Source organism: Cucurbita moschata, unplaced genomic scaffold, assembly GCF_002738365.1.
Source record: "Cucurbita moschata cultivar Rifu unplaced genomic scaffold, Cmos_1.0 Cmo_Scf00020, whole genome shotgun sequence".
NCBI lineage: Eukaryota > Viridiplantae > Streptophyta > Magnoliopsida > Cucurbitales > Cucurbitaceae > Cucurbita > Cucurbita moschata.
In genome coordinates this window covers 2708217-2731017 of record NW_019268536.1, presented here as the reverse complement: position 1 = coordinate 2731017, position 22801 = coordinate 2708217, and the positions used below count along the sequence as shown (strand labels likewise).

Here is a 22801-nt window from a genome sequence, read left to right as displayed (position 1 = left end):
CCCCCCTTTTTTTTTTTTTTTTTTTTTATTTGATGGAAGAATAATTTTATTAATTATTTATGTTATTTTAAGGAAAAGAAGTTGATGGAACTCAATCTTTAGGAATCATTATTTTGTTGATTAAATATTGTATTAGATATGTTATAATCTTAGTATGTGCGAATGAATTCGGTGCCCATGATTGCTATGTTTACCCGATTAAAACATATAATAAAAAATAAATAAATAAAGGAATTTGTGAAAATCCGATCGCGCCACCCTACGAACATGTCGTATATAGGATAAATATGCCAAATAAAAAAGTAACTTTCAATTTTAGCATCAAATTATTATTCTATAATTTTAAAAACTATTAGCATGACTCTGATATCATGTTAGACGAACACGACTCTCCATAATGGTATAATATTGTCAACGAGTATAAGTTTTCATGACTATGGTTTGGGCTGCCAAAAGGCCTCATACCGATAGAAAGAGTATTATTTGATTATAAACCCGTGATCATTTACTAAATTAGGGGACATGAGACTTTTATAATGCAACAAATATATTATTATAAAATTTTCAAAATTATGAGATTTTTGTAATGTATATATTATATATATATTTTAAAGAAAGTAGCACTTAAATTTGAGGCATCACTTTCATATGATCTGCAGGTTAGGTTAGGGTTTAGGGTAGGCGGAAAGGTGCGGTGTTGTGGCTGTTTGGGTCCGGACATTGGGAATAATTATCATCAAACCCCAACCATTTATCTTTATAGCCCAATCATCTCACTAACCAATTACTATATATTAAAAATAAATAACTAAAATTCAAACCAAGAAACAACTTTTGAAAAATATATAAAGATTAAGCCCATGAGTTATGGGCCTATTGATAGGCTCTTTTGATATATTTGGGCTTTACATATCTAAAATGGCCCATAAGCATTAAAAGCTCAATATTGTTTGTTTGTTAAATGGCCCAAATAAAGTCAATATAATTAATTTTTAAAATATATGTGTAATTGATTTTTTTTAATTTGATTATTGTAGTAATTATAGAGAGAATATAGTTAATTAATTTGTTGAAGGATGATTATAAACGACATAAAATTGAAGGCAAACTATTCAAAATATATTTATTAATGAATAAAAAGTAAATTAAATTATTTCAATAATTTCACCTAACAAAAGTTAATTAATTATTTAACCCAATAAATTTGTTGGATGAAATTGCGTTAATCAAATGTGAATATTATTTATTTATATAAAATTTTGATGCATTTTTATGCAACTTCAACGGCAATTATTTTTAATTTTCAAACGTCACGTTGTAATTTAAAATAGGTTTTGATAGGTGTCCTCAATAGTTTGATCGTAATTTTAGAATTTAGATCGACTTTTAATTAAAAATAAGAAATGCGATTCGTGTTCTTCAAATAAAATAGATGTTAAAATTGTTGAGAATTATTGGGAGTGAGTCCCAAATTGGTCGGGAATGATCGTGGGTTTATAAGTGACAAATACTATCTTCATTGGTATGAGGCATTTTGAGGAGCACAAAGCAAATGCATTAGAGTTAAATGCTCAAAGTGGACAATATTATACAATTGTAGAGAGTCGTGATTCCTAACATAATATTGAAACCATGCCCTAAACTTAGTCATGTCAATAAAATCCTCAAATATGGAATAAAGGAGTGTAGTCAAAAGTGATTAAAGTGTCGAACAAAGAGTGTACTTTGTTTGAGAGCTTCATAAGCTTTCGGGGAGGAGAGCTGGACAAGATGATTTTAACAAAATTAGGTTGTTTTTTAAAATTGAAATTTAAACATAAAGATTCTCAAATATATGCAAATACCATCCAGTTTGTAGATAATTACAAATGGAAATCTAAATGTAGTGAAAAGAAATCTAGAGGGGTCACAATTTATTGAAAATATATTAAGATATTTTAGAAGGGGCACCGTGAAGGAACGCCACGTGTCGTATGGCTGTTGTTGAGGGGAAATGGCCCGTCTGATCAGTGCATCGTGAAGCCCAGAGAGAGAGACACAGACAAGATCCTAAGTTTGGTGGCCCCTCGTCAGGGCTTTTATTTATAATTTAAAAAAACAAGAAAAAACACACGGAAAATTAAAATATTTGTGTGTTTATTTAGAAAAAGAAAAGTTATAATGTCAGTGCCTTTTGCTCATTCTGTAGGATAAAAGGCAGTCTGGTTAAGTATTAATTACAAATTACCTTTATTCGTTTTCTGCAAAATAATAACAATAAAAAGTTCAAATAATATTGTTGAAATTAAAATATTAGTTTTTTTTTTTTTTTTTTTAATAAATTCCAGCTAAATCCATGTGTTTCTCTGTATCGTCTCTGTGTAAGTGTGTGCATGGGGCTGCGGCTGTCCCTTGGATCGTAGCCAATTTCGTCGGTGAATCAATTTCAAATATATTATAATATTCTTTTTACTCAACCCAACCCGATTCAACCGGGTTGAGTCGGTGGGTTAATCCAACCCTGTGAGTTCAAGTGCAAGTCAACTAGGTCCGCAGGGAAAACGTAATTTTCGAGTTCTTGTGCGTATTGCACGTGCGGGGCAGGCAGTGTAATGCGCTTTTACTTTTTACTTTTACTTTTTTTTTTTTTTACTTCTTTCAATAATTAATTATTCTTATTTTTGTCGGACACTGTCTTTTGTTTTCCTTTTTTAGGGATATAATTTTGGTACGTCAATATTTGAATTCCTCAATTATTAGTCAACCATGCAGTAAATTGTGGTAAATCCAATTCTTGTTTTACCTTTTTTAACCCTAACCTTCATTAAAGTAACAGATTGATTAAGTTTAGGAGTATAATGGTAAATGTAGAAAATAACGGTGGGATATTAAGATAAAAGATAAGGTGAAGAAGAGCATGAAAGTGAAAAGATGGGTGAATGGCGGTTACTTTTTTTGGTCAGAGAGATGGAGAGCAGAAGTGAAGTGGATTTTAGGGTTAGGGTTCCAGATTGAGAGATCGGTGAATTTGCCAGCGACTCCTTTTTGTGGGCCCCATTCCCAACTGTCCTCCTTCCTTTGCCAGCTCTCTCCCGACCCCCCATTTTCCCAAAACGACCTTCAATCACACTCTCCTCCTTTGAAGCGTATTTAATCTAATAATTTCGATCGCCATGTCACCCACTTTCATCCTTTGTTTTTATGTATATGAATTTAATATCTGAGATACATCGTTCTAGGTCGATACTACACTGTTTTAGATCACGATATTTTTAGATCACAATATTTTCGTACAAGATTGTATTTTTAAAGTTAGTTTTAAAATGCTTAATATTTTAATTTTTGAATGAATTTAGGTATGTGAAACAAATTAAAAAAAAATTAGGGTTATTTAATTTTACAACAATATATGCTTACACCTGTTAGTTTGTTTATAATAATCACTCAATTTCTAAATTTGTAATTAATAATTCTTCCACATAATTTGTACAAAATAATTAACCTACCAAATGCATTGACCATATAAGATTAAAATAGACATACAATTTAGTTTTATATATGATAAATCAATAATAATAATATAATAAATATACTGTAGATATTTTGGCAAGTTGAGAATATATATATATATATATATATATATATATATATCCAACTTCATATTAATTTGAGTGCATCTCAAGCAATCTACCATGTTCTCTGCTATACATTGAGAAGTCATTTTCACAAAAATATCCCATAAATATTTAGAAAAATAGTTTTTTAATACTTAAAAAATAGAGAGAAATAATAAAGAGGTTCCAATCTGGAACTCTGTTCATTTTTCTTTACCAAGCATGGCTTCGAAAAAATTAATTTTATTTTTTCAGAGTATATAATTGGAGGATTGTTATTATTCTTTTTAATCAAATATTGAAATTCGAAAAGGAAATAATGTTGTAAAATTAGTGGAGATGAAGTATTGAAATATCCACAATAGGTTTCATAGATATTCCATCTAAATAGGGAAGGAAGAAGGGTATTTTAGGCATAGAAGAAAAAAAAGATGTGGAAACCGGGAAGCCCTTCTCTTCTCATCGCTTTCTTGCCTTTACTCCCCACAGTGGAATACGCTTGAGGGAAGAGGGCTTGGCAGTCTACCTATTATGATCACTCCCCACTTTTACCCAAATTCAAATGCTCTTCTGTTCACTGTTTTTTTCACTTCAACCCTCCTTGCCCCTGTGTCCACACCTCATTTTCTTCCTCCTCCTCCTCCTTACTTCTTTAAACTCTGCCCCTTTCCCCTCGTTTTGAGCTCCAAATCTCCACTTTATTCTTTCATTCATCTTCTGGGTTTTCGCCATTTTCCCTATATTTCTTCCCTTTCTCTTGGTTTTTCTCTGATTCTTTACAGATTATGATTTTTGTTTATTGGGTTTTCGTTTTCTGACTTACCCACATACAGTTCTTCTTGTTTCCTTCAGATTTGTGTATGTTGAATTTTGATCCACCTTTGTCTGCCGCTAATTTCTGTTCTTGACTGTTCCACTCACTATCTTTATCCGCGAACTTTGGACCTGGAATTCAATGTTTTCGTCAATGAATCCTGTACGGTTTCCCAGTTTGGTCTTCCTTCTATGCTTTGCCCTTCTTCTTCAACATCATTCCCTCTGTTTCTCTTATCCCATGCCCTTAAATTGTACGGACACGACCCGTTTATGCACCTCGTTTCTGGCCTTCGAGCCTCGCCCAAATCAGACGCTTTCTGTGATCCAGAGTATGTTCGACGTATTGCCTGAAGATGTCACTGTCGAAGGAAATGGTCGGGATTACGTGTTTATTAGGAAGAACTGCTCCTGTGCTTCTGGGTTGAAGAAATATATAACCAACACAACTCTTACCATCAAATCCAATCGAGGGTATGTCTATGACATAGTCATGGAAGCGTATGATGGGCTTGCGCTGTTGCCCAATACAACCCGATTGGCGAGGAACGGTGCTGTTGTGTCTTTGAGGCTGTTTTGTGCCTGTTCAAGTGGGTTGTGGAACTATTTGATGAGCTATGTGATGAGAGATGGCGATACCATAGCGTCTTTGGCTAGCCGATTTGGGGTCAGTATGGATAGCATTGAGTCGGTGAATGGAATTGAAAATCCAGGCAATGTCACTGTGGGTGCTTTGTATTATATTCCCTTGAATTCGGGTCAGTATAGCAATTTTATTGGTTATGATTCTGCAGATGATCGCCATTGTTGTTTATCATTTAACTTGTGAATTTTGTAGTTCCTGGCGATCCCTATCCATTGGAGACAGACATTTCTGCTGCTCCTGCTCCAGCTCCTTCCTTTACTCTGAACAATATCACAGGTGGGTATGAACAACTTTCACACTTCTCATTCAGACAATAATCATTTGCTTGTCTCATATTTTTAGGAAGACATTCGTAAGTCAAGTAGTTGATATAATCGCGTCCGATAACAATATTGAAATAGATGGTTATTTCTTTCTCGTTTTAAGAAGTAATAACAGATATGGTAGTTTTTGTGTTTTACCTTTTGGACTTCCCTTCAAAGTTTTTAAAACACTAGGGAGAGGTCAACACCCTAAGGAATGCTTCATTTTCCTCTCCAATTGATGTGGGATCTCACAATCCACCTCTTGGGAGCCCAACGTCCTTGCAGGCACACAACCCAGTGTCTGACTCTAATGCCATTTGTAATCGCCTAAGCCCACCGTTTGTAGATATTGTCCTCTTTGGGCTTTCCCTTTCGGGATTTCCCTCAAGGTTTTTAAAACGCGTCTGCCAGAGAGAGGTCTCTACACCCTTATATGGAATGCCCCTCTCCAACTGACGTGGGATCTCACAAGTTGTTCACAAGTTATCTGTTTCTAGATTTACTTTGCTTGCTGCTGTTTATTTTTAAACTGCATTACTACCATGGAAGCCTAGTTCTAATTATGCCAACTTTTGTTATGAACTTGAGAAAAATAGAAAAATTGTTAACTCTATTGCGTTATGAATTGCAGATAATGCTGAAACCCCCAAACGTGATCCTCCATATATATGGATTGTTGGAAGTTTGGGAATTATTCTTGTTCTGATTTTAGTTGGCATAGTAAGTTATGCTTGCTTCAGGTGGTTGAAATGCTTTTCTAGATCAAGGAGTAGCCACTCCAAAGATCCCGGTGGCAAGGTTCCCCACAAGTTCCATATTCTTGGCAAGTCAAGTTTCTGCTGTGCTTCAGGAAGGTACATTTGCTGCAGTTCTGCAGGTTGGAAGCAAGCCAACGGGGAGTCTAGTGACAACCAGAGTGCATTCCCGAAAGGTACACTGTTTCGGTTCTTGGCCTTATTTTTCCTGCTCTCAGTTACGCCCATTATGTAATTTCGTATGCCAGTTCTCCCTCTGATATTCATGTCATACCATAGCTCCTAGAAGCTTCTGTTGAACCATATCTCCCATATTCTTGTTGTACTAATTGTTCTGTACGCACTTACGTTAGGGTTGATGAATTATGAATCGCAGCCTATGGTACGAATGGGATTAACTAAGATCCAAACTGAATAAGTGCATTCCTTTTGTTAGTTCTGGGCTTGCAACACTAGAAGCATAGTTAATAGCATAGGCAGCAAATCCAACCTCAGTTTGCTAAATTATTCGAGAAATGGCTAACTATTACTTGAATTTTCTTTCATGTAGTTATCGAGAGCAATGTATTTGACGTAGACAAACCTGTGGTTTTTTCATATGAAGAAATTTTTTCCTCAACCGATGGTTTCTCTGATTCGAGTCTACTTGGCCATGGAACTTATGGTTCAGTGTATTATGGTATCCTGCGTGACCAGGTTTGTGGTTATCTACCATGTTCAAGGATATCAGTTTTGTTGACTGCCTTAACTCAATGATTCTGATGTTGTAGGAAGTTGCTATAAAAAGAATGACTGCAACAAAAACTAAAGAGTTCATGGCAGAGATGAAAGTCCTGTGCAAGGTTCATCATGCAAACCTGGTAATCTTTTATTTTTCATAAATACGGATGTATTTATTTGCACAAAGCACACAATTAGAAACCTTGACTTCTGTTTGGTTTACTTTTTTCAAGGTAGAATTGATTGGTTATGCAGCCAGTGAGGAGGAGCTCTTCCTTATTTATGAATATGCTCAAAAAGGTCCCCTCAAAAGTCATTTACATGATCCTCTGAACAAGGGTAAGATTATATTTTTACTCCATGAATCCATCATTTGCAAGTCAATCTGTTTACTCAATGTGAAAAAGTTTGGAAGCTTGTTTTGTCCAAACTACCTGGCTATATAGGAATATAAGTAACTCAAGCCTACTACTAGCAGATATTGTCCTCTTTGAGTATTATCTTATGGGCTTCCCCTCAAGGTTTTAAAACGTGTCTACTAGGAATATAAGAGATGCTTCGTTGCCCTCTCCAATCGACGTGGGATCTCGCAATCCACCCCTTTGGGGGCCAGCATCCTCGCTGGCACACTGCTCTGTGTCTGACTCTAATATCATTTGTAACAGCCCAATCCCATTGTGAACAGATATTGTCATCTTTGGGCTTTTCCTTCTAGGCTTCCCTCCAATGTTTTAAAACACGTCTACTAGTGAGAAGTTTCCACACCCTTATACGAGATGCTTCGTTCCCTTCTCCACCAACGTGGGATCTCACACTTAGGAAGTCGGATGTTTAAGTGATTGGTTAGATAAAGTTTCAGTTGGAAATGGGGCCATGTAAATTTAACCATGAATAGAAAAAATGTTGCTTGTTGTCTCCACGATTGGGCTCGATGCAGAGCAATGCCTCATGTATACTGAACTATGATGCTTTCTATTAATGTTGGTTTCCTAATTACAGGGCATACGCCACTATCTTGGATTATGAGACTCCAAATTACTTTAGATGCTGCTAGAGGTCTCGAATACATTCACGAGCATACTAAAACTCATTACGTCCACAGAGATATCAAGACAAGCAACATCTTACTTGATGGTTCTTTTAGAGCAAAGGTGATATTTAAAGCATCCTACTAGTTCTGTCTGTTCAATTAGGCAAAATACCTTCCACTGAAATCCTCCTTCCCTTCCATGTTTAGATTTCTGACTTTGGGTTGGCCAAGCTTGTTGGAAAAACAAATGAGGGTGAAGCTACTGTAACGAAAGTTGTCGGTACATACGGTTACCTGGCTCCCGAGTAAGTAATGAGAATTCAACAGCTGAATATTTCTCAACAATTCCTTTTAAACTGTTTTCCTCTAACCCTCATTCATTCTAGATATTTGAGTAATGGGCTTGCGACAACGAAAAGTGATGTGTATGCTTTCGGTGTCGTTCTTTTTGAGCTTATATCTGGAAAGGAGGCAATTATACGAACTGAGGGAACGACTATGAGAAATCCTGAAAGACGTTCACTAGCATCAGTTGTAAGTTTTATCGTGCTGGATATGTGGTAGTTTGGAGAGAAATTTATGTTATTTCTCAAACCAAAACACACATTTTCTGCTTGCTATTCTGTTTATTTTTGTATATCTCAGCTTTTTGAAGAACTGCGTGCATTTGGTGCTAACTTTTTGATGGATTTAATGTGTCTGACATAAATGCAGATGTTAGCTGTTCTTCGGAACGCTCCTGATTCTATGAATATGGCAAGTTTGAAAGATCAAGTTGATCCAAGTATGATGGATTTGTATCCTCATGACTGTCTATTCAAGGTACACAATTCACCTTCTCCATCTTATTCTAGGCTTAGTATGACTTCTTGAAAAGCGTATTAGAAAGGAGTGTTTGTGCAACGACCCTAGATTTTCTACTTGATCTAAAATCGCTACTATTCATCATATATATACAACAATAGCAACTTTAGATTAAGTAGAAAATCTAGGGTCGTTATAAATGGTATCAGAGCTAGACACTAGGCAATGTGCCAGCGAGGAGGCTTAACCCTGAAGGGAGGTGGATACGAGGCGGTGTGCCAGAAAGGATGCTAGGTCCCAAAAAAGGGTGGAGCGGGGGGGGAGGGAGGGGTCCCACATTGATTGGAGAAGAGAACAAGTGCTAGTGATGAAACTGGGATCCGAAGGGGGGTGGATTGTGAGATCCCACGTCGGTTGGGGAGGACAACGAAACATTCTTTATAAGGGTGTGGAAACCTCTCCTTAGTAGACGCGTCTTAAAAACTTTGAGGGAAATCCTGAAAGAAAACAACAGAAAGAGGACAAAAGTATAACAATAATGTCCATCTCCCTTTTCCTCGAGTAACGTTAAATTTCTGCTGTTGATTTGTATTTGTGTGATGTTTTGGTTTATTTTCCGGCAGGTGGCCATGTTGGCAAAGCAGTGTGTGGATGAGGATCCCATATTACGACCCGACATGAAGCAAGTCGTAATATCCTTGTCGCAGATCCTACTGTCTTCGGTCGAATGGGAAGCGACTCTAGCTGGTAACAGCCAAGTTTTTAGTGGCCTTGTCCAAGGAAGATAGTTTTGAAACTACATCAGCTCAACCCATCATTCTGCCATCCTGATTCATCTTCCCTAAATTGTATAGCTGAAATGGTAGCAGCAGCCGGTCGGTAGAGTCATCGTCTTCCAAGCGATAACCGTTCGATATTATTGTGATATCAAATTTTGGCATCCGCTGCTACTACCTATTCCCAGGATGGGGTTAAGATAGAGCTTTCTGAGCTTTTTCCCCTAGGCCTAAGTAAAGAACAGTTATGTTGAATAATCTACCTCTGGCTTTCTGAAGGTTATGGGTATTCGAGGTTTCTCGAACATACCGAAAAAGAGTGTATCCAAACATGGGTGTTGGGGATCTAGTCTTGTACATCACATAAAATTCTGTCTACAAACTTAAAACGAGTCTAAATTCTAAAATTTAATTATCTTAATTTAACTCACTTAAATATAATTACATCAAATTAAAAAATTCAATATGATTGGAACGAATTTAATATGATTTGAACTAACTTCTATCGTATATTCCAGCAGATTACGTAGTTAAAAGAGTATTTTTGAAATTAATATGCTAAAATAAAAATACTATTTATTTATAAAATTTAAAAGATGAGTGTATTTTTTAATTTTTTTAATTTTTAATTTTTTTTTTAAAGTGTAAAAGTATTATTAAAACTTAATAATTTATACGGAACTTTTTTTTTAATTGGGCGTAAAATAAATAACAATTTAATCTTTTATCAAAATGTGAGGTTTAAATTTAGTATTAAAACTGCATAATTTAAATCTGCCTCCCTTATCCAAGAATTGTAGAAAGCCCAATAGTGCGTTGGCCCATTCCAATTCGTGCCCATGAAGCCTCCATTTTTTCGATTCTGGAACATTGTACAAAGCACTCAAAGCCCGCCATTGGAGAGATTCAAAAAGTGAAAGAGCTACATTTGCAGGTTTCCGATGGGGGTGCAACCGGCGGCGATCAAGATGTCGGTGAGAAGGAAATTTGGGAGAAAACCACTGAGGGACATAGCGAACCACAATTACGGCCGAACTTCCTCCAAATCTGTCTCTACAGCCAAGAGAAAGGAAGATGATAATAGGTCTAAGGTTGAAGAACAAGATGATGCTCTCGATCGTCTCCTTCTAGTTCAGTCTGATCTCTCGGCGCTCACTGACCAGGTAAATCACTCGAATTTGCCTCCATTTTTATGCATCGGGGTTTTGATATTGCTGTGGTTGAAATTAGTATTCGCTCTAATACAATCATCTGCGTGAAAGTTCGGATATGTTTCATACAGGTGTTTCGTTTGAGTTTATTTCATTTTCAAAATTGGGGAGAACGGAAGGGAATTAGAGGGGCAGGGCACTCGTTGAAGTTCATGAACTCTGATTTCATGCCTCGCTGGGATCTTAATAAATGCAATTAGTATTGTTCTAATAAATGCAATTAGGAAAGCAAGATCCATCCCACTCCCACAACAGAAATTTAACAGAAATTTAACAAAGAGACACAAAGATTTACGTAGTTAGGAGAGAAGTAATTCTCCTACCTGATGAATACTACCTAATTTCAATAATCTAAAAATTTACAAAGTATATATCTCACACTCTCACCTTACAAAGGTTATCAACAAAATTCTTCAAATACAAATCATACTCAATATTTCCCAACCAACCTTAACAACCATTTATATGGGCATAGAAACATTAATGTCAAATGAACTATGTACCAAATGAATGAGAGATTGAACCAAATGAATGAGGGTAATGAACACTCAATATTTTCCAACTATCCTTAACCACCATTTATATAGACATAGAAACACTATGTACCAAATGAATGAGAGATGAACCAAATGAATGAGGGTAATGAACCAAATAAATGTCAATGCATGAATCTATTCTTCCTGACAACCACCTTATCAGAAGATGCCCAGACAGATAACTGGTTTGGCTGCCACCAAGTCAACATTATACTATTTTCGTCCAATATTGATTAGATCCAAACAATACTGGAACTTTTCACGAGTAACCACCTTTGTCAACATATTCGTAGGATTATCTATTGTTCCAATTTTCAATAAATGAATGTTCCATTCATTGATAATTTCACGAATAAAATGAAATTGGACATCATTATGTTTGGTATGAGCATGATGGACTTGGTTTTTTGACAAACAAATAACACTCTGGCTATCATAAAATACATCTATATATTTTCGGTCTCTTGATGGCTTGTTTATCTACTTGGCCTTGTATGTTGATGACATGTCGATTGCTTCCAAGGGACAAGTGGAGATTAATAAACGTCGGTCCACTACTGGTTATCCATTCACTATTGTTTGTGGACATGTTTATTGGTGTTCAACATTGGAGTCTACTATTGAATTGTCTACCACCGAAATAAAGTATATGACAATCACGGGAGCTTTTAAAGAAGCTATTTGGATGCTTGGTTTAGTTAATGACTTGAGTATTGCTAAATAACACGTAGATGTGTTTTGTGATAGTCAAAGTGTTATTTTTTTGTCGAAGAACCAAGTCCATCACGCTCGTAAGCATATTGATATCCGATTTCATTTTATTTGAGAAATTATCCATGAAGGGGACATTCATTTATTAAAAATTGGAACTGCTGATAATACTACAGATATGTTAACAAAAGTGATTGCTTGTGAAAAGTTTTGACATTTCTTTGTTAGGAATCACGACTCTCCACAATGGTATGATATTGTCCACTTTGAGCATAAGCTCTCATGGCTTTGCTTTGGGCTTCCCCAAAAGGCCTCATACCAATGAAGATAGTATTCCTCACTTATAAACCCATGATCTTCCACTAAATTAACCAATGTGGGACACTCCCAATCCCAATAATCCTCAACAATCCTCCCCTCGAACAAAGCACACTATAAGCCTCCCCTGAGGCTTATGGAGCTCTCGAATAGCCTCCCCTTAATTGAGGCTCGACTCCTTCTCTGGAGCCCTCGAACAAAGTACACCATTTGTTCGACACTTTAGTCACTTTTGACTACACCTTCGAGGCTCGCCATTCTTTGTTCGATATTTGAGGATTCTATTGGCATGGTTAGGTTTAGGGCATGGCTCTGATACCATGTTAGGAATCACGACTCTCCACAATGGTATGATATTGTCCACTTTGAGCATAAGCTCTCATGGCTTTGCTTTGGGCTTCCCCAAAAGGCCTCATACCAATGAAGATAGTATTCCTCACTTATAAACCCATGATCTTCCACTAAATTAACCAATGTGGGACACTCCCAATCCCAATAATCCTCAACAATCCTCCCCTCGAACAAAGCACACTATAAGCCTCCCCTGAGGCTTATGGAGCTCTCGAATAGCCTCCCCTTAATTGAGGCTCGACTCCTTCTCTGGAGCCCTCGAACAAAGTACACCATTTGTTCGACACTTTAGTCACTTTTGACTACACCTTCGAGGCTCGCCATTCTTTGTTCGATATTTGAGGATTCTATTGGCATGGTTAGGTTTAGGGCATGGCTCTGATACCATGTTAGGAATCACGACTCTCCACAATGGTATGATATTGTCCACTTTGAGCATAAGCTCTCATGGCTTTGCTTTGGGCTTCCCCAAAAGGCCTCATACCAATGAAGATAGTATTCCTCACTTATAAACCCATGATCTTCCACTAAATTAACCAATGTGGGACACTCCCAATCCCAATAATCCTCAACATTCTTGGATTTGATCAATGTTGGACGGAAAAAGTAGCCCATTGACTTAGTGATAGCTAAACCGGTTATCTGCTTGGACATCTTCGGACAAAGTGGAGATTGTTGTAAGTTGTCACGAAGAATAGATTCATGCATCTCCTATGCACATATTGACATTTAATTGGTTCATTACTCTCATTTATTTGGTTTATCTCTCATTTATTTGGTTCATTTTCCATTTTGATACCGGAATCATCTTGATTCATGTATGACATTAATACTTCTATGCTTAAATAAAGGTTTATCTTGGATGGTTGAGAAATATAGAGTTAGTTTGAGTGTTATTTGTTGCTTGACATTTGGAAAAAATTTTGTTGAGAGATTTTTTAGTGTAAAAGTGCAAGATATACACTTTGCAAATATTTTGATTATTGAGATTGGTTGCTACTCGTAGATGTAGAAAAAAAATTTCAATCCAAATCACGTAAATCTTTATGTCTCTTTGTTTAATTTTTTTTTTTGTTGCGGGTGGGTGAGTGCAATTTTACTAGTATTCCATTGGGTATGTGTTCGATACTAACAATTTTTGTTTTCTTTGCTTTTTTAAAGTGCTTTAGTTGCAGACAACTTGAGAGGAAAAATTGTTATCAAAACCCTGTAATGTTAATCAATTGCAGTGTAGAAATCATTGTTTGCGGGTGTTATACCACTTTCTCCAAAACAGAGAACAGTTAATCTGGCCAAACAAAGAAGTTGTTTCTTTAAGACATTTGTTCACTCCTAGGTATTAAGAAATGACATATTTGTCCGTTAGGAAGCGTAGATTATGTACACATGAATTCTATAAGTATGTGTTCTTAAACCAAGCGGTACACATCTGCACCAATTTTAAGATCTTCTATAATTTGTATAGTAGTTGGTTGGTATTTTTTTTTTCGCTATGTTGCACAGCTTCACCTTACCGTAGTGTTTGGCAGATCGATGAACTCGTTGTCAAAGCATTTGAACTGAAGAAAATGGATGAACAAGGGAGAAAAGAGATCGAATCTTTCACTCATGTCTTATCTGATATGCTATCTTCTTTGAAGGTAAATTTTTCAGAAACTTATTGTAAATTGCAACTCCATTCATCCTGATAACTCATGTGGGATAATTTTCATAAATGCAGCCCTGGGTCCCCAGGTTCCAGATGGCGTTCTCTCGTCCATCAAAAGATTCTGATGATGGTATAGAACAACCGTTGGCTAGTGAAAGCAATGCTTTGGTTAATGTTACGGAAAGCAACGTTATTGATAGCCCAGACAATGCTGGAATTCAAGATTTGATCTCCCCTTCACCCCTCGTATCATGGCGTGCTGGATGCAATATTGAGAGGGGAAGACAATTGTTTTTACTCACTCCTCTTCCTATTTCTAAATCACTCTCATCGAAACATGCAGCATACTCTAAATCTGTACTTGGCGGAATTACTTCGGGTACACTTAAGGGTGCACAACCATGCTCTAAATCTGTACTTGGCGGAATTACTTCGGGTACACTTAAGGGTGCACAACCATGTTTTTTTGCATGTGGAGATTTAAACGAGAATCTACTTGAAGGTAATGGAGTTGAGCCTAGTGTTAGTAAACCATTTGGGTCCGATTTAACCAAACTGGGGGACAATTTGCTAGAGGGTAATGGACCTCAGCCTAGTGGTGCTGAGCCGTCTGGGTCTGATTTAACACAAGTAGGGACAATTCATCAGAGAGGATTTGCTTCCCCACCATTATTATCAAAGAAGAATTGCTCTATGTTAGTTATGACACCATGCTTAAAAATGTCGCCACCAAAATCTTGTGTGCTGCTCGAACCCATTTCAGAGTCGTCACAAAAAGACAAAAAAAGGATTTACAAGGCCACACCTTTTCCCGTTGGCGTTCATGATTCCTCTTCTGGCAGTGACACGTCTGATGGGTTGGCTTTGAAGTATCCAGAACTCCTAGGAATTCAACAGGCTCACAAATCAGGAATTAAAAAGAAGGTTGAAGCTTCTCCGGACTGGTTTATGTCACCTCCAAAAACCTGTGTTTTACTGGAGCCGTCTGATTCTCATTCGGTGGAAAGTGCTAATTGTGATGGATGTTACTACGAAGCCAAGAAATCTTTCACCCACCAAGGTATTTATTGTTTTTCAATTACCAGACGTCCCTGTTCATGAATTAGTTTAGTTTCTGTTTTTTCATAGAGTATTTTGATAATATCATTATAGTGTTTGGCCTATGATTTATGAGGCGCTTCTGACTAAGAAAATGTGCATATAGATCCAGTTGGAGTCAGCTTGCCGATCATAGATAACACTCCCATGTTGAAGGAATGTGAAAGTGTATTCCGGGTTGGCAAACGTGCTGGTGAGGAAACTCTTAAGAAAGAACTCTGGCTGAAATTTGAAGCAGCATCAGCCAATCCATTTCGTTGTGATCAATCTCTCCAAAAGACATCAAAGGGTTTCCTGGACTTGTTGGATGAGGTTTCATGTGATTAGATGCGGAGCGGATACACTTGGGAATGCACACCGCGAAGGGCATTGCAGCAGATGTTGTGCCTGTGCGTACCTCGGCCAGGAGAAAGAATCTATTAAGTTCGACACTTTAAGGTGCGTAGAAAGCTAAAACTTGTAATGATGCTGGAACCGAATATGCTCTAGAGAATGGCTGTCTAGTAGGCTACATTTTGTTCTATAAGCATGAGCAAAGTTTGAATACCATGGGTGTACATGCCATTCTGGTGCCATTATAATATTCTCATGCTAAAATCAATAACAAATCTACAAAAAATCAAAGAACACAATCTACCATTTCCAGCGTAATATCCTGAAAACTTCTTTCCTCGGCTCTAAAGTAGTTTTCCAAACCCCCACAAATTTGTAACTTTTGAATCCTTCTTGATCTATTTCGTTAACCCAGTTGTCTTGATTTTCTTCATTAATTTCTTGATTTCCTTTTTTGGTCAAATTGTTGCATAGTCAAGATCTCCTAGACTTTCTTTACTCGTAACAAGTTTACTGGACACAGAAGTACTTGGATTCTGTGCAATTCATCCCATCAAGGAGCATTTTAAAGTCTATAAGCCAGCCATTTACAAAAAGGCAAAGGATGGCTTACTTTCCATTTGCCAAGAAAGTTAAGACAGAGCTTTGAAATTGAAATCTTTACATTCCAAGGCCTCTACGCCCACCTAATCATCTGCTTGATTTCCATTTGAAGTCATTGCCTTTGGTTGCCCATCATTTGTTACTTGGGACGACTTGCAATTTGACTCGGACCAGCTTGCCTTTTCAGCTGCTCAGAAAACAACACAAAAATTATGGTAAAGATCCAAAGTTTCTTTAACTCACAGGAGGAAAATAGGAATTGTAGTGAGATATAAACCTGAAAATAAGCTTCAAACTTGTTTTTCAGAGCTGTACGTTCTTTCTTCAGTTCCTGGAAAGTCCTAAAGCATCTTTACATGTTTACAAAAGCCTTCAGAATCAGTATTAGAAAAACCAGCATATATGCTCGTAGGTTGATCTTAATAATAATCTAATGATTTCATTTAGGAAAAAGATTATACCCTTCTCCACTCCCAGACTTGCAGTATTCCCTAAAAAGTGTGCACTGAGCTTTCACCTTTTTTGCTCCAATGCTGCCATCCATTCATAAACAAATTATTGGTTATTTTTATTACTGTTCTTATTCTTTCATTTCCTTTTGTGAATTTACCTTGAGCTACTTCCCTTGAACTGTTGCATATAGCTATCCAACTGATTAAAGTCAAGAGGGCTCTTCTGTCTGCACTGATATCAATTTGTTAGAACGTAACAGAAGGGAAATAATTTGTTCTTATAAATTTACTGACAGTGCTTGCTCTAAGTTGTGGATTAATCTATAGGAATCACGGTAGCATAGAGTTACAACTTCCTCAACAAAATTTGGGTTAGCCTCATCTTGCAGCTGCTCCAACTGGACAAATTGTTCATCAAGAAATCCCTGTAGAGATAAAATAAGTTAGCGTGAATATGAGCACACCTACTTTAGTTAAAAGATTATAGGTTCGAATCTCTCTCCTCTACTTTTTGTTCAACTCGTTGTCAGAAGTGAAAGCCTTTTAAAGCAAGAAACGTAAAAAAGGACAGGTTTCCAAGAAAATGGATGGTTAAGTAAGACAAATGGACCTGATCAAATAGTGATTGTCTCATTCTGTTGATCTGCCTTGATAACTGGTTCCTTTCCATCTTACAGAAAATGTCAAAAAGGAGAAACAGAACAGGATTGGAAGATTATGGAATAGTGATGAGTTTTACCACAATGGTTAGGATCCAGGGGTTTATATAGAGGAAAAACAAGTGAGAAGAAAGAAGAGTAGAGGGAACTAATGCATGTATACCAGATTTTGAGCTTTTTAGAATATGAGCCTTGAAGATAGAGGCATCCCCAGGTTTAGAGAAATAACAAAAAAAGGCCAGATTTCATTTCACGAACATTTGTTGTAATATTCCACGCACATACCATACATAGCTCCATTTAGAGCCTTTCGGCTCTTTACGCACTAACCTTCCTGTATCTTCTCAAATACTTGAAAAGTCATTAAAAGGCCGTTCCTCCTATTCTTCGACTATTCCTATGTGAGAGAGATGTGCATTGAACATAAGAGGTGTTTATAGTCTATCGACTTATTTTGTATAAGAGCTGAAGTTTTAAAGATCAGATTTTGGGGTTTTTTTTTTGTTAGGTACTCCCTAAAATATGTGTTGCATAGATTGAAATTCCCCTTTCGCATCACTGTCTCATGTAATGGTTAGCCTAGAATCTCACTCTTGTCTTGTCATTGATTGACATAACACCTCAACACAAATTCTTTTCCCATATTCATAAAGAGGTAGACATTGGCATATTATTTATAAAGTGGTAGACATGGCGTACTATTTTGGTATCAGAATCTCTTATCAAAGTGCAGATTCTGATTCTTCTCTAGCTTTTACAGGCTTTTCCAAGGATCCTTCGAATGCATTCAAATGAGATCGAGCGAGTGCAAATAAATGCAAAAAAGTAATCGAGTTTGATATCGAGAGTAAGACTTAGTGCAACTATTTGATATTTTCTAAAATTCAGGGATCTATGTTGGTCGGTCTTGGCGTGATTGCTGTTGAGAATACTAATAACAAAAAGAAGTTTCTCAAATGTCATTTTATATTGTTTTCTAAATAAAATTTTACTTAATTCTCAAATTCTCATTGTATGAATAAAATGTTTACAAATAATTTTAGTATGTTTCTTCAGCTTAGGACTCAATTTAGTTACGTATTGGATTCTTGGTCATGAGTTCACCTCAAATTTTGAGCACAAGTTTCCATTCAATTTCATGAAAATCTTGCAACACTTCTTACTTCCCTTTCCCATTTTTTTTTCCACAACTAATACAAACTACAGACGGCTTACACAACAAAAGAAAGTACTGAAAATAGAAGAAACACTATCAGAGAATAAACGAACGATACGACATAGATACAGCGGACTAACGACGCTAATCTACCGGTAATTTTGATAGCTAGGACTATACATACAGCCCTCAGCATATTTCACCAGATCTCTAGGTTGAGGGAGGCGAGTGGCCAAACCTATGAGACAGAATTTGAAATGGGAGAATGATTAGCAGATTCAAACTCTTCGAAAAGTTTGTGAAAGGGAAATGAGGTTGAAATCTCACCAAGTTCATAAGCTTTTGCAGCCACACTGGCAGCAATATGTGCTGAAATCTTCCTGATTTTGGCAAATGGAGGAAAGATGAGTCCTCTGTCGAAGTCGTCTTGGGTCACTTGTGAAGCCAAAGCTTCGGCTGATCGTAATGAACAAGTACATTAGTAATGATCGAAACCCGAGACTTAAACATAGCAATGGACTCTAGTTCATCTAAGCTTTGAAAGAATGTGTGCACTGTCTCTAATATACTTTAATCTTAATAGGCTTTTGAGTACTTACAGGCTGCTAGAAGCAAGTCATCGTGAACGCGGATTGTGCCCGACATAATTAACCCCAAACCGAATCCAGGAAAGATATATGCATTGTTTGACTGAATTGTTAATAAATCACCAAGGATTAATATTAACACCCAAATCATGCATGATATGATTTTAGCTTAGAATTGAATTGAAATGTGAGGACCTGGCCAGGTACAAACACTTTCCCCTTGTAATTAACTGGATCAAATGGGCTCCCACTTGCGAAAATGGCACTACCCTGAAAGCAACAACTCAACCATGTGATACAAGATGAATATTCATTGTGTTCTTGAGGGAGGGGAATGAACCATTGTATTACCTGACTCCATTTATAAGCTTCTTCAGCAGTACATTCAGATTGGGAAGTAGGGTTGGAAAGTGAGAAAATGATAGGTTTCTGCAACAAGTTACCCAAATCATGAACAGATCGGTATGCGCTCTTCAGAAAGTGAAAAGGACGAATTAAATACCTCGTTGATTGAGGTCATAGTCTCCACAACTTCTTTAGTGAATGCTCTTCCAACGCCCGATGTTCCAATCAAGACGGTCGGTTTGATTTCCTGACGTGAAACAGTAAGTAAAAGACATGATTCAAATTATGAACATGCATTTGTAGAAGTACATTACAAGATTCGATACCTTAACGGCATCAATGAGTTCCTTGATAGGTTTGTGTTCATGAGCCCAAGGTTTCTTGAAATGTTGGAGAGTATCCTTCCTAGAACTTACAATCAGTCCCTGAGGAAGGAACAAAGAAATGAATCAGAAATTCCAAAAACTTCCTGAATGATGAACACCTTCTCAAGCTTGACGAACAAGTTACCTTCGAATCCACGAGCCAGACTTTTTTGCGCGTCTCTTCCAACGGAGCATTGGTCTACACAAACGACTAGCTCTTGTTAATTAAAATGAAGATTGACTTAATGAATTCTGAACAAGGGCTATGAACCTGTTTTGATATCTCAAGGGCAATGAGCTCTGCAATTCCAGTACCAGCCTGAAACAACAAACGCAAACTTAAGAGGAGCTTTTATTAGATGTTAGACACGATTCGGTATGAACTTACTTCTCCAGCACCAAGGAATAAAAATCTATGGTCAGCTAAGGAGCCGCCAACGAACTTTAGAGCTGTAATGAGCCCAGCAAGTACCACGGACGCTGTCCCCTGAGATTCAACGATGACAATTACGGTACAGTTGATTGAAATTAGTCAAGAGTAAAATGAGAAGTCCAGGGTCTTAACCTGAATGTCATCATTAAAGACCAGATGAGTTGCGCCATATTTTGCAAGCAAATCGAATGCGTTATGGTTTGCAAAGTCTTCGAACTTTAAAACGTGGAAATTGAGTTAGAACAATATCAGAATGAGTATGTGTAGTTACAGCAACATACCTGAATTAGGAGCTTCTCCCCATAATGCTGCTTGACTGCAGTCATGAATTCATCGATAAGTTCAGCATATTCCTACATTGAGAAAAATCATCCCACTTCAGCTCGGAATTCGCCAAGTATGCCTTGTCACATTGAACTAGAAATGATACATTGGCGAGAGAGAAGGGATCACAAACCTGCCCCGTAGCTCTCTTTTGCCTGAGCCCGATGTAAAACTCGTCATTCAACAACTCCTCATTGTTTGTCCCAACATCAATGGTCACTGGCAAGCACTGAAAAACCCCAAAAAATGAACCATCAAGAATAAGAGATGAAGCATAAAGCGAGGATGTCGGTACTCACCACCGAAGGATGAACACCTCCAAGTGCAGTATATAAAGAGAGTTTCCCAACGGGTATGCCCATCCCCTGAAACATTAACATGGATTTGATCAGTTCATAGCTCAATTTCAAGCTTCAGAGACAACCATCATTGGAATTAACCTGACATCCAAGATCCCCTAGCCCCAAAATTCTCTCCCCATCTGTAACTACAATGACTTGAATGTTCCTCTCAGGCCAATTCCTCAAGACCTCAAGGATCTTCCCCCTGCAAAAGAAACTCAACCATTTCAACACCCTAAACCAAGACAGAAATGCATCGATGTAATCGACGAGCTATACTTTTCTCTCAAACTGATATAGAGGCCCTGTGGATGCCTGAAGATGCTTCCATATTTCTGGCAAGCTTCACCCACGGTTGGTGTATACACAACTGGGAGTAATTCTTCTACATGATCTATAAGCAGCTTGTAAAACATCTTTTCATTCCTCTCCTGAAAAAGGGTACAACAAAACAAGTTTCACTAATGCATAAATTTTGTATTCAAGCATCATTTAGAAGTCCTAGTACTAAAAAATGAGATGAACAATGGGTACCTGAAGATCCATCATTGCCATGTACTTGAGCAATGGTACTTGATATCGACGGATATTGTGCAACATCTTCTTCACCTGGAAAGTTAATAACAAACTAGGAATGTAAAACTTATAATGGGGCTGAAGGGTATCACAAGGGAAGGCTAACCTGCACATTTTGAGCAAGAACTGTGGGGGGTAGAAGCCCGCGCAAGTAATGGGCGTCTCTTTCTTTCTCAGTAAACGCAAGCTCTTTGTTATGGCGTGGATTTCGCAATAAATTATACCCACTAAGGTTTCAGCAAAAAGCAACACAAAGAAAGAAACTCAGCTATGAAAAGGTTTGCAGAGTTCAACCAAGTCAGAGCAGGAACAGAGACGGTCTTCACCTGGCAACAGAGACGGTCCATGGTGTCATGATTTGTTCTTCCGTGGAGGCGGAGGCGGCAGGGGTGGATTTGGGTTCCACTTGAAACACCGGCGACGGAGCATTGGGAATTTCTTTCACACTGTTGTTGTCCACCACAACACTGCCACTTCGCTCGCCGGCTCGAACATGCGAGTCCATCGACACCACTTTCAGAGCCACCGGCCGCCGTCTTCCGGTGGCGGAGGGAGTGGAGCAAGGTGTAGAAACACCCATCTGGGTCGGACAAGAAAAAAACAAGCAACATTGAAGAAATCAGAGAAATAAAAAGAAAATTGAAAGGAACCCAGATACAAAAACATAAGCCGGAAGCTCGTAAAAGTAATGGATTGAAATAGGAATACCAGGAAACTGGTTGTGGTCAAGGAGATCATGGTGAAGAGGTTTGTCCACCAAAATTTGTTCTCTCTTCCCCAGACTCTGTTTCTCTGCACCTGGTTACTAGTCTAAGCAGGAAGAAGAAGAAGAAGAAGAAGAAGAAGAAGAATTACGGCTCGGGAAATTGGGAAACTTATAGGAACCTCAAAACATGGGTGCATGTCTCTTTTTTAAATTTATTTATTTATTTATAATTCATTTGTTGTTTTTTTATTTTTTTTATTTTAAAAAACTTTGAAAACAAAATAAATAAGATAAATTTTTAATGATGATCGTAAGCTCATTAATATATAGGCTAATCAAGATTTAACCCCAACTTGTTAAAATAATTAAGTAAATTTCTCTATTAAATACATTGTTATAATTTAAACAAACAAATAATTATTTTCCTCTTTTTAAATATAACAAAATTTCAGTTAAAATATTATTTTCATCCGTTTAGTTATATTTAGTGATTTAAAATTAACATTATTGGACATTTTTAAATAAAAAGAATAATTTTGGTAATATATTTTCAACTTTAAAACTAAGCTTCCTAAAGTATATTTTATTAAAAAAAAAAAAAAAAAA

The 22801-nt window shown here is 37.1% G+C and overlaps 4 protein-coding genes across 7 annotated transcripts; 2 read left to right on the top strand and 2 right to left on the bottom strand.

Moving 5' to 3' along the window:
- The first annotated feature begins 4097 nt into the window (after positions 1-4097).
- On the top strand, positions 4098-9849 carry LOC111457785 (lysM domain receptor-like kinase 3). Its single transcript, XM_023100182.1, has 11 exons — positions 4098-5164; positions 5245-5328; positions 5989-6288; positions 6663-6808; positions 6883-6972; positions 7066-7171; positions 7832-7983; positions 8070-8167; positions 8249-8396; positions 8577-8684; positions 9290-9849. The coding sequence occupies exons 1-11, from the start codon at positions 4549-4551 to the stop codon at positions 9452-9454; spliced, it is 2013 nt and encodes a 670-aa protein (XP_022955950.1). The 5' UTR covers positions 4098-4548; the 3' UTR covers positions 9455-9849.
- A 366-nt stretch (positions 9850-10215) lies between these two features.
- Positions 10216-18269, top strand: LOC111457965. Of its 4 annotated transcripts, XR_002713034.1 has the most exons (7): positions 10216-10605; positions 14099-14209; positions 14290-14596; positions 14654-15277; positions 15422-15753; positions 17871-18017; positions 18123-18269. XR_002713034.1 is itself a non-coding variant. In XM_023100430.1 (5 exons), exons 1-5 carry the CDS (start codon positions 10384-10386, stop codon positions 15640-15642), a joined length of 1485 nt encoding a protein of 494 aa, XP_022956198.1. In that variant the 5' UTR covers positions 10216-10383; the 3' UTR covers positions 15643-15861. The 4 variants fall into 4 exon arrangements, 1 of the variants encoding a protein (XP_022956198.1); XR_002713032.1 differs by lacking the exon at positions 17871-18017; XR_002713033.1 differs by lacking the exon at positions 18123-18269 and having other exon boundaries at positions 17871-18109.
- LOC111457967 (histidine-containing phosphotransfer protein 4-like) lies at positions 16158-17845 on the bottom strand. The gene is made up of 6 exons (XM_023100431.1): positions 17314-17845; positions 16998-17128; positions 16862-16930; positions 16713-16784; positions 16529-16601; positions 16158-16438 (listed from the first exon to the last, which is right to left on the bottom strand). Exons 1-6 carry the CDS (start codon positions 17371-17373, stop codon positions 16391-16393), a joined length of 453 nt encoding a protein of 150 aa, XP_022956199.1. The 5' UTR covers positions 17374-17845; the 3' UTR covers positions 16158-16390.
- Positions 18270-18461: 192 nt separating the features above from the next.
- On the bottom strand, positions 18462-22353 carry LOC111457964 (NADP-dependent malic enzyme-like). The gene is made up of 20 exons (XM_023100429.1): positions 22198-22353; positions 21816-22069; positions 21596-21716; positions 21448-21522; positions 21193-21344; positions 21013-21118; positions 20872-20937; positions 20706-20801; positions 20530-20601; positions 20381-20464; positions 20204-20302; positions 20087-20134; positions 19961-20014; positions 19777-19875; positions 19608-19697; positions 19457-19534; positions 19301-19375; positions 19118-19208; positions 18846-18974; positions 18462-18756 (listed from the first exon to the last, which is right to left on the bottom strand). Exons 1-20 carry the CDS (start codon positions 22225-22227, stop codon positions 18668-18670), a joined length of 1908 nt encoding a protein of 635 aa, XP_022956197.1. The 5' UTR covers positions 22228-22353; the 3' UTR covers positions 18462-18667.
- Positions 22354-22801: the final 448 nt, after the last annotated feature.

What these genes read in the sequence shown, in the direction of transcription:
- LOC111457964 (XM_023100429.1), bottom strand. Translation starts at nt 22,227, where the DNA reads ATGATCTCCTTGACCACAACCAGTTTCCTG. An exon ending in AAAAGAGAGCTACGGGGCAG is followed by an intron (nt 20,602 to 20,705) that starts GTTTGTGATCCC and finishes TTCTCAATGTAG; the next exon opens with GAATATGCTGAACTTATCGA. An exon ending in CCCTTGAGATATCAAAACAG is followed by an intron (nt 20,015 to 20,086) that starts GTTCATAGCCCT and finishes TCGTTTGTGTAG; the next exon opens with ACCAATGCTCCGTTGGAAGA.
- LOC111457965 (XM_023100430.1), top strand. Translation starts at nt 10,384, where the DNA reads ATGGGGGTGCAACCGGCGGCGATCAAGATGTCGGTGAGAAGGAAATTT. An exon ending in ATATGCTATCTTCTTTGAAG is followed by an intron (nt 14,210 to 14,289) that starts GTAAATTTTTCA and finishes TCATAAATGCAG; the next exon opens with CCCTGGGTCCCCAGGTTCCA. An exon ending in ACTTGGCGGAATTACTTCGG is followed by an intron (nt 14,597 to 14,653) that starts GTACACTTAAGG and finishes GAATTACTTCGG; the next exon opens with GTACACTTAAGGGTGCACAA.
- LOC111457967 (XM_023100431.1), bottom strand. Translation starts at nt 17,373, where the DNA reads ATGGAAAGGAACCAGTTATCAAGGCAGATCAACAGAATGAGACAATCA. An exon ending in TTCAAGGGAAGTAGCTCAAG is followed by an intron (nt 16,785 to 16,861) that starts GTAAATTCACAA and finishes AATGGATGGCAG; the next exon opens with CATTGGAGCAAAAAAGGTGA. An exon ending in AGTTTGAAGCTTATTTTCAG is followed by an intron (nt 16,439 to 16,528) that starts GTTTATATCTCA and finishes TTTTCTGAGCAG; the next exon opens with CTGAAAAGGCAAGCTGGTCC.
- LOC111457785 (XM_023100182.1), top strand. Translation starts at nt 4,549, where the DNA reads ATGTTTTCGTCAATGAATCCTGTACGGTTTCCCAGTTTGGTCTTCCTT. An exon ending in TTATATTCCCTTGAATTCGG is followed by an intron (nt 5,165 to 5,244) that starts GTCAGTATAGCA and finishes TGAATTTTGTAG; the next exon opens with TTCCTGGCGATCCCTATCCA. An exon ending in TACGGTTACCTGGCTCCCGA is followed by an intron (nt 8,168 to 8,248) that starts GTAAGTAATGAG and finishes CATTCATTCTAG; the next exon opens with ATATTTGAGTAATGGGCTTG.